The sequence below is a fragment of the Otolemur garnettii genome, unplaced genomic scaffold (genome assembly GCF_000181295.1).
Source record: "Otolemur garnettii isolate 467f Iridium unplaced genomic scaffold, OtoGar3 scaffold00110, whole genome shotgun sequence".
Taxonomy (NCBI): domain Eukaryota; kingdom Metazoa; phylum Chordata; class Mammalia; order Primates; family Galagidae; genus Otolemur; species Otolemur garnettii.
The window spans coordinates 1,674,204-1,690,120 of NW_003852505.1; the positions used below are offsets into that span (position 1 = coordinate 1,674,204).

General features: G+C 36.9%; 1 protein-coding gene and 1 pseudogene across 2 annotated transcripts in view; one reads left to right on the forward strand and one right to left on the reverse strand.

The window, feature by feature from the left end:
• Nucleotides 1-15,917, forward strand: part of WDR44 (WD repeat domain 44) — an 89,254-nt gene that overhangs the window by 27,183 nt on the left and 46,154 nt on the right. For both annotated transcript variants that reach the window (XM_003796987.3, XM_003796986.2), the window contains exons 2-5: nucleotides 2,507-2,540; nucleotides 9,103-9,177; nucleotides 14,210-14,843; nucleotides 15,354-15,484. In XM_003796987.3, coding sequence (XP_003797035.1) covers nucleotides 2,507-2,540; nucleotides 9,103-9,177; nucleotides 14,210-14,843; nucleotides 15,354-15,484 — 874 coding nt within the window. The remainder of the gene's footprint in view (nucleotides 1-2,506; nucleotides 2,541-9,102; nucleotides 9,178-14,209; nucleotides 14,844-15,353; nucleotides 15,485-15,917) is intronic.
• On the reverse strand, nucleotides 10,718-10,897 carry LOC111727539 (annotated as a pseudogene).

Below are 15,917 nucleotides of genomic sequence, written 5' to 3' on the forward strand. Positions count from 1 at the left end.
TCAGCTACTGGGGAGGCTGAGGTGAGGAAAGAGTGTCACTTAAGCTCAGGAGTTTGAGGTTTCAGTGAGCTTTTATTGCACTCTAGCCGTGGTTACAGAGCAAGACCCTGTCCCAAAAAGAAAAAAAAAAAAAAAAACTAGATCAAGTGTGGTGGCTAATGCCTGTAATCCTAGCATTCTGGGAGGCTGAAGTGGGTGAATTGCTTGACCTCAGGAGATCAAGACCAGCCTGAACAAAAGACCCCCATCACTACTAAAAATAGAAAAACCAGCAGGGTGTAGTGGCACATGCTTGTAGTCTCAGCTACTGGGAAGGCTAAGGCAAGAGGATTGCTCAAGTCTAGGGTGACCAGACTTCCCGCGGCGTTTTAAAAAAGTCCCAATTTTTGGAAAGAATGCACAAACGGGAGGGAGAAAAGGAAGGGAATATACAGTTTTCGGCTGCCATGTGGCTATTTCGTCAGAATATGAGCTTTATATTATTTTTGTTAATTTTATAATGTTAAACTGTAATAATAACAAATAATTGTTGAGAAGTGATTATCGAGAACTGCTTATCAAAGTTTACATTGTTGTCAGGCCCTGCCCTGCCCCATCCCCTGCCCTGCCCCAGGGCCCTGTTGTCCCGCTTTACAAATGTTAAAATCTGGTCACCCTACTCAAGCCCAAGAATTTGAGGTTGCTGTGAGCTATGATGCTAGGGCACTCTACCCAGGGTGACAGAGTGAGAGACTATTTTTTTTTTTTTTGAGACAGAGCCTCAAGCTGTCCCCCTGGGTAGAGTGCCCTGGCATTACAGCTCACAGCAACCTCCAACTCCTGGGCTCAAGCGAGTCTCCTGCCTCCACCTCCCAAGTAGCTGGGACCACAGGCGCCCGCCACAACACCCGGCTATTTTTTTTTTTTTTTTGGTTGCGGCCGCCATTGTTGTTTGGCGGGTCTGGGCTGGAGTCGAACCCGCCACCTTAGGTGTACGTGGCGCCTTAGCCAGTTGAGCTACAGGTGCCGAGCCAAGTGAGAGACTATTTCAAAAACAAAAAAAAAGAAAAGAAAGAAACCTGACAAAACCTCTCCAAAATAGAATTGTATCTAATTCATTTTTGTATCTATAGTCTCAGTACATAGTAGGTATTCCATAAATGTTTTTGAATAAAGGGATTAATTTTATGTTATGCAAAAGTAACTATGCAGTAATTGTTTTTCTTTTTTTATTTTTTTTCAAAAGTAATTTTTTATTAAACTAAATTTTGGCTAGAGGTCAAGGATTCCTATATTCTAAATGTCATTACCCAATTTGGCATATAAAAACATGGCATGAGAATCCATACTTCTTGGTTCCAGTGACTTTGAGAAGTCACAATCGGTTAGAATTTCATTTCTTTGTCCGTGAAAAAGATACTATGTTATTAGTATGTTTTTAAAGGTGCTTTTCAACCCAGACTTGTATTATCTGCACTAATTTTATTTTATAGAAAGATGTAGGAAAATGTGGCTCAAAGGAGCAGGGCGCCAGCCCCATATGCTGGAGGTGGTAGGTTCAAACCCAGCCCCAGCCAAAAAACTGCAAGAAAAAGATGTAGGAATGGTATATTAATTATTTAAAACTGTTTCTTACTTCATAAACCTGAAGTATAATAAATGGCTATAAGGGCCACTTTGAAACAGATAATTAGATTTTTCTATTTTGGAAAAAAAATGGGGGAGGGGATGAAAATAATTGGTGAAAAATTACTTCTAAAATTATTATATCTAGAGAGGTTTATATTTAAAAATAGAGTTTTGCTCTAGTAGGAAAATAAACTGAAAACATGAGTATCTGTCTTCAGAAGTAATGTACATGTCTAACACATAAGAAAATTTTCATCCATACTAGAAGTCAAGAAAGTGCAAATTATAACACTGAGAGATATACTTTTGCCAGTCAAGTGGTAAAATTTTTTAAATAACACTCATTTTCGGCTGGGGTATTAAGAAACAGGTATTTATAGAGCAGTGGGAGTATAAATTTGGTACAATTGTTGGCCATTTGAAAGTTTCTCAAATTTTGGAAAGTTAGTATACTTTTGACCCACAATTCTACTTCTAGAAAAATTTATTTTAAGGAAATTTATTACAGAAGTGTACAGATTTTTACTTATAAGGATGCTTATTTGTTGTAGTATATGTCTATCTAGGAAGACCGTACTCACATCTCTTAGGTGGTGAGATTATGTGTAAATCTTTTTAACTTTCTCTTTTACTTTTTATGTTTTTCACATTTTCTATGTGTATACAATAGAACTTATCAATCACAAAATATATACCTTTTTTGAAAAAAATGGGCTTGTTTATAATAAGTGTTATAAAATCAGTGTCCACAAATCAGTAGCCTTTGTATATGCCAGCAACAGCCAAGTTGAGGAGCTAATCAAAGACACAATTCCCTTCACAGTAGCTTCAAAGAAAATGTTGTAGTATTTCTCTTTCTCACCTTATTCAATACATCCTTCCTTTTATTTCTAAACAGATCTCCAGGACAAATTGGGCTTTCAACATTCACGGTAAGTTGTGCTTTCTGAAAGTTACATTTTTAGAAATTGTGTACTTTTAAATTCATGCTTTCTCTTTTATGTAATTCTTCATTTTCTTGCTTTTGCTTTCTTTTACTTAATTTTTGGTTAATAATATTGTCATTGTATCCTACTGGATATAATTAGGTACTCTAGAAATTCATAACTGTATTACACTACAATGAAGGGGCTTTTTTTTTTTAGATTTCCACTAATTTTTGTTTGGTTTATAATATGTAAGATAAAAGAACACTGTACAACATGTTTTTGTGTGAGTTTAATAAGTAATTTCAATTACTTGCATGTTAAAAGTGTAACCAAAAAGGGTAACCAAAACACATATGCACTTCTTGTGAACACATTATATTGGTACTATCACTATGCAGGCATTCCCTGGGTTACACACAACCCGATTTACAGCATTGCATACTTACAAACATGTGCTCAAGGCTTCCCATAAGGGTAATTTATAGTTAAATTACTAATTCAGGAGCTAATCTATCAGTGCATATAAATAAACCCACCATGGCATCCCCAGTTCCTTGGTACAGCATCTTTATGCTCGTGGCTAGTCTCATTGTTTATGTAGCATCACTTTTGATATTAACTTTTTAATTTGATTTTGTGAGTCTGTTTACCTGATGACCATGCCTCCAAAGCAAAAGTCCATTGCAAATCCAGGTGAGCCTGCAGCAAAGACAAAAGTGATTATAATGAAAGCGAAAGTAAAAATATGCATTTGGAGAAAGCCCATATGCCATCATTCACTGGGAAAGCATTATGCTTTAATTGCTCAACTTATAAAGGATAAAGTGAAAATAAATACATGTGAAAGGCAGTGCTCCAATGGAAGCATCAATTATATTTTTTCTTTTTTTTTATTAAATCATAGCTGTGTACATTAATGCATTCATGGGGTACAGTGTGCTGGTTTTATATACAATTTGAAATATTTTCACCAAACTGGTTAACATAGCCTTCATGGCATTTTCTTAATTATTGTGTTAAGACAGTTATATTCTACATTTAGTAAATTTCACATGTACCCTTGTAAGATGGACCATAGGTGTGGTCCTACCAAACACCCTCCTTCCACCCATCCTCCCCCCTCCCCTCCCCTCCCTCTCCACCTTCCCCATATTCTTGAGCTATAGTTGGGCTATAGGTTTCATATGAAGAAAGCATCAATTATTACTAAGCAGCATAGTGGATTAATTAATGAAATGGGAAGGTTTTTATTGATTTGCTTAGATCGAAATAAGCATAATATTCCTATTAGCCTTGATTATTAGAATTGATGCAACATTAGGTGTTAGCCTTTAATAATCTTTTCTGAAATTTATTCCATGTCCTAGCTAAACTTTTTGTGTGCATTTGTTTTTAACAGTCTTTTTGTTTGAATTTAAAAAAGAACACAGTAGTTTCTGTAACTTATTATTCCAGTACAGTATTATTATTATTGTTGTTGTTACAGTATTGTACTATGTTATTATTATTACCACAGTAATATGAGCCATTATAGTATTATTACTGTATATGTGCTGTTCAACAGGGGTCTGAATTACATGTAAATCTGACCTAAAGATGGTCTCAAGAACATTTCTCATCTATAACCCGGGGATTGGCTGTATATAAATATCAGTCTCAGCAGAGGAATTTGGTATTGAAACATTATGCCTCTGAGAAACATTTTTTTGAGAGCCATTTTACATACAAGTATATCACCAAACAGAACTATTTTCATAGTGCACATATTGTATATGAATGGATATGTGTGCATATGTATGTATAATTTTGGATCTGTACTTTTTTTGATCTGTACTTCTTTCAGTTCCATTGTATTTACCTTTTATTTATACACATTGGATACCATTCTCTTTGATAAATTGTGGTCTATTAATATGGAAATTCTACAGCAGTAGAAATGAATGAATTAGCTATACATGATGACATGAATAAACATCAGAGTACTGAGTTGGGGAAAAGTCATAGAAAGTATATACAGTAAGATTCCATTTATATTAAGTTCAGAAGCTGCCAAATTAAAGAATATATTAGTTAGAGATACAAGCATGGTAAAGCTGTAAAGAATGACAAGGGAATGCTAAACACAAAATTTAGGATATCAGCCCTTTCTGTGGAAGAGAGAATGTAATGGAAATGGAAAAGGGTACACAAGACACTGAAAGCTAATAGTAAGAATGTTATTTCTGTCATTTTGAGTGCTTATGAAAGATTATAATTCTTTATTCCTTATATTTTATAAAAATTTTTTCATATTTACTCAATATTTAATAAAAAATGTTTAAAAGTAATACTGGCACATGGTTGAAATTCACTGAGAACACAAGGTGTCTGGTTGAAAATGTGGCTTTCTCTGGCTCGGCACCTGTAGCTCAAGTGGCTAAGGCACCAGCTACATGCGCCAGAGCTGGCAGGTTCGAATCTAGCCCAGGCCTGCCAAACATCAGTGACAACTATAACCAAAAAATAGCCAGGTGTTGTGGCGGGTACCTATAGTCCCAGCTACTTGGGAAGCTGAGGCAAGAGAATTGCTTAAGCCCAGGAGTTGGAGGTTGCTGTGAGCTATGATGCCACAGCACCCTACCCAGGGCAACAGCTTGAGGCTCTGTCCCCCCACCCCCAAAAAAAAGTTTGAAGCAAAACATTTAAAAAGTCAGTTTTTACCAATACATAAACAATTATATGCCCACACAAAAGAGAGAGGAGGAAGAGGGGAGGAGGGAAAGAGGGAGGACAGTTGGTGGGATCTCACCTAATGTGTACAGTGTAAGCCACTTTATAGGTGTGGCTTACTGAAGGGCTCAACTACAACTTGAACTTTACCTTAGAACTGAAAACAGTGTAACCTAAACATTTCTACACTCATATTAGTTTGAAATTTTTTAAAAAGTCAGTTTTTATGTTTCTTATAGGTGTTGTCCAGGGGTTTTTTTGTTGATGGGAATTAAGAAATCTGGTGGAAGGGTGGAAGAAAGTTTGGAGGAAAGAGACTTAAGAACAGAGAAAGCTGTTAAGAGGCAATTAGAATGTCAAGACAAAGGGAATAGCATTGAAAGTCACATTTCTAATTTTTTTGTAATTTCACTTTAGTCACTGTTAATAAATAGCTTTGCCCTAATACTAGAAACTAGAAGTGATCCTAATTTTTTTTTTATAATTCATGTTTTTAGCTGAATGTTCTTTAATAAATAATAAAAGATTTCTGGCCAAGCATGATGGCCCATGGCCATAATCCTAGCACTTTGGGAGGTCAAGGTGAGAGGATCACTTGAGACCTGAAGTTCCAGGCCAGTCTGGGCAGCATAGTGAGACCTTAGCTCTACAAAAAAGAGAAAAGTCAGCCAGGCGTGGTGGTGCACACTATAATCTCAGCTATTCAGGAGGCTGAGAGAAGAGAATCAATTGAGCTCAGGAGTTTGTGGTTGTCATAAGCTAAGATGATGCATTGCAGTCTAGCCTGGGCAATATAGACCCAATCTCACAAACAAAAAAAATAATAGTAATGAAGATTTCTGTGAGTGTAGATCACTTTTACACAAATAATATCCATCACAGATGGAGGTAACTGGCATGTGAATTGCTAAAAAATGAATAATATACTATTTCTTTTAAGGAAGCATATTTTTTGATACTGTGATTGGTAGGGGTTAGAGAAATGGCCTGATAGTGAGGAAGCCACTTTCAGTCCTGTATTTTAGTAATGGGGCAGACCATCTCCAAAAGTAGATAATAAATAAGGACTCTCTTAAGTATGGCCAAGTTGGTCATGCAGGCACATGCTTGGCCTCCATTGCTTTGTTCCCAAAGCCATGATCAAGATATTAGAAGAACTACCTGGACCTTATATATGACTGGGAAAGAATTATAGTCAACTATATTGATTCAGTCAGATTTTACTAAGAATTCTTCTAAAGATCAAGTCCTCTGGTGCGTGCCATTATCACTTCTTTAAGCATGTGACTTTGCAGCAGTTTACCTTTTAGGAGTTGCTATCTTCCAGAAGTTCGAAATCCAAGAGTTTTATTAAGACCAAATAAGGCCTAGTAATCCTAGAACTTTGGGAGGCCAATGTTGGAGGGTTGCTTGAACCCAGAAGTTTGAAACCAACCTAAGCAAGAGTAAGACCCTGTCTCTACAAAAAAAGAAAAATTAGCAATTAGCTGGCATAGTAGTGTGCATCTGTAGACCCAGCTACTTGAAAGGGAGGCTGAGGCAGGAGGATCACTCAAGCCCAGGATTTTGAGGTTGCTGTGAGCAATGATGGTTCTGCTGCCTTCTAGCCTAGGTGACAGAGAGACCCTCTCTCAAAAAAGAAAAAAAAAAAAAAGGCGGCGCCTGTGGCTAAGTGGGTAGGGCCCCAGCCCTATATATCCAGGGTGGCCCAGCCCTGGCCAAACTGCAACAAAAAATAGCCATGTGTTGTGGCGGGTGCCTGTAGTCCCAGCTACTCGGAGGTTGAGGCAAGAGACTTGCCTAACCCCAGGAGTTGGAGGTTGCTATGAGCTGTGATGTCACGGTACTCTACCAAGGGCGATGAAGTGAGACTCTGTCTCTAAAAAAAAAACTAAGTAAAATAGAAAAATAGAAGTCTAATCACTGGTAGTTTTGGTCAGTGTAAGAATGTTGATCTGTTAATTTTTTAAGTACTTAATTAAAACAAATTGATTTGTTTTAATTAAGTACTTACAAAATTGGTAAGGGATTATTAATGTATGTTTTTACTTAGCTTAATTTAAGGAAAATATCCACATAATTGTGCTATATATACAGTGCTCCTAATTTTCCTACTAATAAAGTTATTGGAGGATGATTGGATAAAAATACCCAATTAGTGGGACAGTCGACGTTGTCTATAACATGCACCAGCTATTCTTAATGATGATCAGCTCAAGGCTAGTTTACTAATTTGTTTTGATTAGATTTTCTTTCGTTTAAAACCAGGATTCAGTTAAAAGATATATATATTTATTATATAAACTTAAGGTGTGTGTATTAACTAAAGAAAAACCAGGTCATGCATTACTCAAAATTGATTCAGCAAACACTTAGTTCCAGACACCATTTTAAGGACTAGGTAAATAATGGTAGACAAAAAAGACAAAGTCCCTGCTCTCATAGAGCTTACATTCTAGTGTGGCAGGGACGAAACCAAAAAACATCAAGTAAACAAAGTCATTTCAAATGGTAATAAAAGGGAAGGAAGAAAAAAATAGGTTAATGTGTCAGAAAATTGAGATTAAGGCTATTTTTAAGGTGGTTAGGGAAATATGTTCTGATAAAATCGTGCTTGTGTTGTGACCCTAATGACAAGGAACCACCACAACTACTGGCCAGAGCGTAGTTGTGGGGACTAATGTCAGGAGGAGATGAGAAGTATAGAATATATCAAAAATGTAGACGGGCCATGTTTCGTTAGGTCCTCATGGGCTGTGATAGAGTTTGAATTTTACCTAATACTTAAGATTCCACAAAACAATTTTTCTCTAGAAGAATCTGTATAGATTGATAGTTTTTATTACCTAACTCTGGGGACTCTGGGGAGGAATTCCATGAAACAGCTTTCCAGATTGGAGATTGTGCAAGTCCTACAGGAATTTCACTAGCACATTAAATTTTTAACATTATAATAATCTGTGGAGTAATTTTATCATGGAGCCTATCAGGTTTGTATCCTGATACTTGCATAATAGTTAATGTACCTTGGGTCCCTTATTTGTCAAAACTGGTTATAGTGACCTTCCTCTAAAAAGCTCTGTAATGTGCACTGAAATTATTAATTTTTTTCTTAGTATCCATAGGAGCAATTCAAATTGCTATACTTTTATAAATATGGAAACAACTTAAGATTGAACAGAATACTGTATTAAGATTTATGAATGTATGATTGTCTTATTTTACCCTATTTTTTTTCCAGCAGGAATGCAGTATCCATTTCTAACCTCCCAAATATATATATATATGTACGTATGTGTATATAAATGTATACGTAGATATATATGTATTTTTGGTGGGTTTAACTTTTTCATCTCTTGCTGTTATGGGGCTTCATTTGACATCTGGTTAAGTTTTTATTTCCTTAATCTAAAGCATGTAGAATCTTAAGAAAACTGTTCTTTGAATGTGGTTTTCTGTGTTTTTTATATATATGCATATTTATGGAGCAATACTTTGGGGAAAATAACAATTCTGATTCAGCCCTTTGCTTAAATCCTTAATTCTTTTCAGCTGCAAAGGTACTTGGACATTCTTATCTTCCATTACAGTTTTTTAATGTTAAAAAGTTTCACATTTAAAGGTAAATATCCTATTGCAGAATAATAGAAGATTGCTGATTGATAATTTTCTTATGCAAATCACATTGTCTCATATGGCATAAAATCCCTGGGCATCTGTCAGTATACAGCCATGAAAGCCTTTTATGAGCCTTTGATTTATTAATGCTATTATTTTCCCTTTTGTGCCCTTTTAAGCATATTTTTAAAGAAAGGATGTCATCATTTGGTTTCTATTTCTTTTCTTTTTTAAACAGGAAACAGAGAACACTGCAAACAAAGTTGGAAGTGAATCCACTGTACAAGAATTGAAACAAGATGTGTCTAAAAAGGTTGGAAAGATATAATGCCAATATAACAGACAGCATATTTGTATGATACACTTAAAACAGAAAATGTTATATATTCCTTGAGCGTAGTGCTCCATACATGGCAGATGTTCAGTAAATGTCAGGCTTTTTAGAAGTCATTTCATATTCTTAATAATTGGTGATTTATCCTTGAAATGGTATTTTGTGAAATATTTTTATTTTTATGCTTATATTTTTAATAAAATAAGCCATAGCTACTTTTTTTTTTTTTTACTGTTCTTGATTTTATTTTTTGTTGCATTCATTTCTGTGTCATAAATTTTTGTTCCTTCGGTTTCTTCTGGGATATCTTTTTCTTCTGTGCAGCCTCCTCTTCTGGTTTTAGAACAGTTTGTTCCTTTTTAGAAAGGATCATCTTGATGTGGCAGGGGGAGCTCATGTATGGGTTAATCGGACCATAAGCTCTCTAAGTTCTGTAATGCATCTTGGGTGCTTTATTCACCTCAACATGCTCAATGCCAAGAGAATCTACATTGAACCCTTAAGTTTAACATTGCTCTCTGCATTTTTTAAAATGTGCAGCAAAAATTCACTCTTTTGGGGCCACTAATGCTATGTCCAGCCCCACTGTTTGGCCTGGGCACACCTACCAACTCCACCATTATAATGTCAGAATGGTATACATTTTTTCTTTAGAGTGACGTCTTTCAGAAATTTGGTGGCTTTCCACATGTACACGTTCTTGATGACCTGGGCAGTTTCACATGTGTTACTCTGTAGGGTTTTCTGGGTCCAGTGAATAGTGAACCATTTTTACAGATCAGCTCAGGTTGTGTAAGGGGAAGAGAGTCAGCCATAGCTACTCTTGAGGTTATTGGAAAACTCAGTGCAGCAATTTTTGATGTCTTTAGGAATCAGAGATTGTAAGAAATTCTCACTCTAATAGTGTGTTTGATACCTTTTAAAGAACTGGTGCTATGTACATGGCTAATGTCTAGGCTAGATAGATATATACTATGTACCTTCTGAGATGGGTTTACTATAAGAAACTGAGCACAAGAGAAATATAGGGTGACCATAAAGTTCGTGTGCAATACAATTTTGAAAATGGGGATTTCACAGTATCCGGATAAAACTCAGGGAGAAAGATAGGATAGTGTGTGTGTTCATTTATTTATATAAGTTTCTTGGGGTTTTTTGGAGGGGAGGGATGTTATTTTGTTTTGGGAGATATGGTCACACTCTGTTGCCCAGGCTAGAGTGCAGTGGCATCATCATAGCTCACTGAAACCTTAGTTTCCTGGGCTCCAATGAGTAGTTGGGACTACAGGTATGCACTACCCTCCAAGTAGTTGGGACTACAGGTGTATACTACCATGCCAGGCTAATTTTTCTATTTTTTATAGAGACAGAGACTTGCTGTGTTGCTTGGACTGGTCTCAAAATAATCTCCCATTTCAGCCTCCCAACATGCTAGGATTATAAACATGAGCCACCACCTTGCCTGGACCTTTTATATAGGTTTTGGGTGTTTTCTGTGCCGTAGGATATGTTCTAGCCAATGGGTTTCAAGAAGCCGAGGAAATGTAACATTCTCTACCCCAGAGTTCTCCAATAGAGGCACTCTTAACATGTGTCCAAAATGTTTGAGGATAAGTCTAAAGACCGAAATTAACATAGCCTTCACCACACTTTCTTAATTATACTACACTTGATCTTAGCCAAAAGGCCAAGAAGCAATTCCTTAATTATTGTGTTAAGACATTTATACACCATTTTGTTGTAAGTATTTCAAATTGTATATAAAACTTTACCCCATAAATGCATTAACGTATACAGCTATGATTTAATAAAAAAGACTGAAATTAAGGTCACATTATAGGAATGCCTTATGCCATACTAAAGTATTCACTTTTTAATTTATAATCATTGGGAAAGCAGTGAGCTTTCTGAAACAAACAGTGCTTTTAGCATAGTAATCTCTTTATTGATCTTGGTTCTCACTGCTCTCTCCCTTTTTGCTGCCTCCTAAAACCTAGGAAAAAATGACAGAGCTCAGCACCATAAATAGGTTTCGTAAGGGCATGTCAAGAGGCAGAAAACTTGGGCCTTGCTCTCTAGAAACTAATTATCTGGTGTGGAGAAAATAGATAGGCAGAGCTAGCCCATATACTGCCCTGTATTTATATTATAGTTCATACTATAATGAGCAGTAGGAATGATAGAAGTTCAGAGGATGGAGAGATTGTTCTCAGGGGATTAGGGAAGAACTGATCTTTGACCTCATGTTGACCCTTCTTATGATACCTTTCCATTACACATAGTGATTATTTCAAACTCTCATGCTTGCTGTACCTACTTGCATCTCCCCAACTTTCAGCAGATAAACTTGTTTCCATCTGCATGTAGATATTAAAGACTAATAAGCCTGAGTCCATTCCTTTCTATCATCTCTTAATTCCCTTACTGACATATTTATTTTCATCTTTTACCTGTTTTTCATGTCATCTAACACTGATGATTTAGTATTTTTTTTCTTGTCCCAAGTAACATGGTATAATACAAAAATCATTGGATTTTAAAGAAAAACCTGGATTTTAATTTTGGCTGTGTAGCTTACTAGCTGTGGGATATTGGGCAAGATTCTTAATGTTTTTACTTCAGATTTCTGCTTTTGTAGAAACGTCTACAGAGAGATAACACAGATTCCTCTCAAGGCCTATGTGACAATTAAATGAGAATGTATATGCTAGGTCTAATACACAGTAGGCCTTCTTTCCTTTCTTCTCTAGAACATTGCTCTATTATCTTCCTTTCCAGTGGCTCCTTCTCTTCATCTTATAAAAATGCTGGCTCCCTTCATTGTAGCTCTTCCATTTATAGCCAAGTTTTTGGAAAACATACATACTCACTATGTCTATGTCTTTACTTCTTATTCATTCTTAAACCTACTGAGGCCTGGAACAGTAGCTCATGGCTGTAATCCTACCACTTGGGAGGCTGAGGTGAGTGGATTGGCTGAGCTCACAGGTTCGAGACCAGCCTGAGCCAGAGCAAGACTCCATCTCTAAAAATACCGTATGTTGTGGAGGGCGCCTGTAGTGCCAGCTACTTGGGAGGTGGAGGCAAGAGAATAACTTGAGCCCAAGAGTTTGACTGAGGTTGCTATGAGCTATGATGCCACAGCACTCTACCCAGGGCGACAAAGTGAGACTCTGTCTCATAAATAAATAAATTCTTAAACCTATTATTGTTAGATTTTTGTTAGTTATTACTAAGGTCCTCAGTGCTCAGTAACTATATAATTCACAAATGAGATAAGCTGTAGCTAATATTCCTCTGATAAAAGTGAGATAATTTCCAAGGTTAACAATTTGAAAATTGTAGCCAGTAACCTTTGTGTAGGCTGATCTTGAACTCCTATTCTCAAGCCTATAACCCTAGAATTCTGGGGGGCTGAGGCAGGTAGATTGCTTGAGGTTAGGAGTTTGATATCAGCCTGAACAAAGTGAGACCCCAACTCTACTAAAAATAGAAAAACTAACTGGACGTAGTAGCAGGCGCCTATAGTCCTAACTACTTAGGAGGCTGAGACAAGAGGATTGCTTGAGCCCAAGAGTTTGAGGTTGCTATGAGCTATGACACCATGGCACTTCACCCAGGGTGAGTGAATGAGACTCTGTTTCAAAAAAAGAAAAAGCCAATTTAAAGATTGAGATAAAGTAATATATGGAATATGGTAAGAAATCAGGGATGAACATTATTGAACAGCAGTAATATCCAGTTAAAGTTAACATGAAATTGTTATAAACCAGATCAAAAATGGTTTTGCAACACATCTCATTAACTTTCCAGAGCTAAGAAATTCAAAAAGCAAAAGTTATCCATGGTGGCAGGATAAGTGGGCTGGGAGATTTAATCTGTTAGTAATGACAAGATTGAGTGGGTAGAAAATATATTTTCTTCTAAATGTTGATAAAGACATGGAAAACCTGCCTACGTTTTTTTAGCTGCAGATAAGAAATAAAAGGGGGAAAGGCAAGGTAAGCTGGGTGTTTGAACTCTTCATAGTTCTGCCATCAGTATGAATAGTAAAGGATTAGGTATAGTTTGTTTAAAATGTTAATCTGCTGGGTTTAGTGGCTCACATATATAGTCCTAGCAACTTGAGAGGTTGGAGCAGGAGGATTGCTTGAGATTGGGAGTCCAAGATCAGACTGCATAAAATAGCAAGACCTACCTCTAAAAAATTGTTTTAATTTAGGTGTGGTGGCCAGCACCTGTAGTCCCAGCTACTTAAGAAGCAGCTGAAGTGGAAGGGTCACTTGAGCTCAGGAGTTCAATGCTACATTAGTTGTTACTATGCCCCTGTACTCCAGCCTGACAGAATAAGACCCCATCTCTAAAAAGTAAAAATGTTAATCTCCCGGCATCTATTGGCTTTTTCTGTCATAGGTTTGAGTTCAGAGCTAAACAACTTTAATTCTTGTCCTGGGTAGATTTGGATTCTTCTGGTTTGGGGGATTTTATTTATTTTTATTTTTATTTTTTGCAGTTTTTGGCCGGGGCCGGGCTTACACCCACCACCCCTGGTATATGGGGCCGGTGCCCTACTTCTTGAGCCACAGGCACCACCCTGGATTCTTATGGTTTCGTTAAGTAAGCTCAAACCAACAGGCTGTTACTGCAACTAATTTGGCATAAGTATGTAAATGAATCAAATATTAAGAACCTTAATGAAGGTTTAGGTTTGACCTTTATTTGAACTTTTGTGACTGTATGTACTAATACAAATTCCCTGTTATGATGGTTAAGAAAATGGATTCTAGAACCAAACTCCCTAGGTTATAGCAGCTTTATCTTTATTATCATTGGACAAATTACTTGATCCCTCTATAGGAATAGAATCTTATAAAATTATTATAAATAGTAAAACATATAAAGGGTTAAAAACATTGCCTGGCTCATACTAAATACTATATAAATTATTAGCTATTATTATGTTCTTATAAATAGCTTCATTTTTAAAAACTGATTTTTAACCTTCCATCAGATTATTGAAAGTATTATTGAAGAGAGTCAGAAAGTACTACAGTTTGAAGATGACTCTTTGGATTCCCAAGGAAAAGAACTCTCTGATCAGGCTACCGCTGGTCCTATTGTGGCTAGAACAGATCTTAGCAATGTGCCTGGCCTGGTAGCCAGAGATCAAGCACTGCAAGAAGAATCCAAAAAGGTAGAGAGTCAGAATGCATTTGAACAAACTGAATTAGAATCAAAAAGTGTTATTTCTGACGATACCTGTGACAAGCCAGTAGATGAAACCACTAAATTAACCGAAAGAAGTTCAACTGAGCAGCTTAATGTACCTGAACCTGAAACAGAAGTATTGAACAAGGAAGCAATGGAAGTCAAGCAAAGTAATGTTCTAGAACCTGTGTCCTCAAACACCTTATCTACTAAAGATTTTGGTGCCTTGGAAGAAGTGGCTCCAGCCAAACCCCCAAGACACCTTACTCCAGAACCTGATATAGTGGCTAGTACAAAGAAGCCTGTTCCAGCACGCCCTCCTCCTCCAACAAATCTCCCACCTCCTAGACCCCCACCTCCATCTCGGCCTGCTCCACCCCCAAGAAAAAAGAAAAGTGAATCGGAGTTTGAGGCTCTTAAAACACCTGATCTAGACGGCAAGTATTGAGAAGTAACTTTGTGGGGAGATGTTGCAGTCTGAACTGTTTAACGTTCTGCTTTTGTTTCAGTTTATGCTATGTAAAACGATGCTGATTACCAAATTATAAAAATTATTTCCTTAGTAATATACAAAAAGTAAAAATGTTTACAATGGTGACAAGTTACAGTACTAGAATTGAATGTTTCAGCAGACTTAAACTTTCGAATCTTTTGCCATCTAAGGTGCAGTATGGCATGGTGAAAAAGAATATGGAATTTGGAGACTTTGGTCTAAATTCAAGTCCTGCATCTTTTTATGTATGAGTTGTACAGTCTTGAGGAAGTGAAATAACTTGTTTGAACCATGGTTTCCACATGTAGAAAACTAGAACAAGAATAATCAGGCCACTTTTCTCACAGTATTGTTATAAGAATCAAACAATAAAAGTTGAAGTACTTTTTAAGGTATGTATAAGGTCCCGTATAAATACTAGTTATTGTTGTTGTTTCTATTATTATCGTTGCAGTTCCCAAAGAGAATATTACGTCTGATTCACTCCTCACTACAAACATGGCTTCAGAGAGTACAGTTAAGGATTCTCAGCCTTCTCTTGACTTGGCAAGTGCTACCAGTGGAGATAAAATAGTTACTGCCCAGGTTGGTAAATTAATGTTACATTTGATACAGTCTTTACCAACTTTCTGAAACTGGGTGGTTTGTTGACTGTTGAACCTTCTTTCTTCTTCAGGCCAATTATTTTCTTGTCCCCCCCCCAGATCTGGCCTCTTTTATTTCCCTTGTCCTGCTCTGCTACTGACTAACTGGGTGAGCCTAGCAAGCCATTTAGCATCTGAATTTCAGATGTCTTATTGATACAATGGTGGGGCGGGACCATGAGCTGGCAGGTAGTAGCATTCAAAATGAAAGGTGCTGCTCTTTGTAATATTGTTGATATTAACAAATGGTCTTGGCTCGGCGCCTGTGGCTCAAGCGACTAAGGCGCCAGCCACATACACCTAAGGTGGTGGGTTCGAATCCCCAGCCCGGGCCTGCCAAACAACAATGATGGCTGCAACCAAAAAATGGCCAG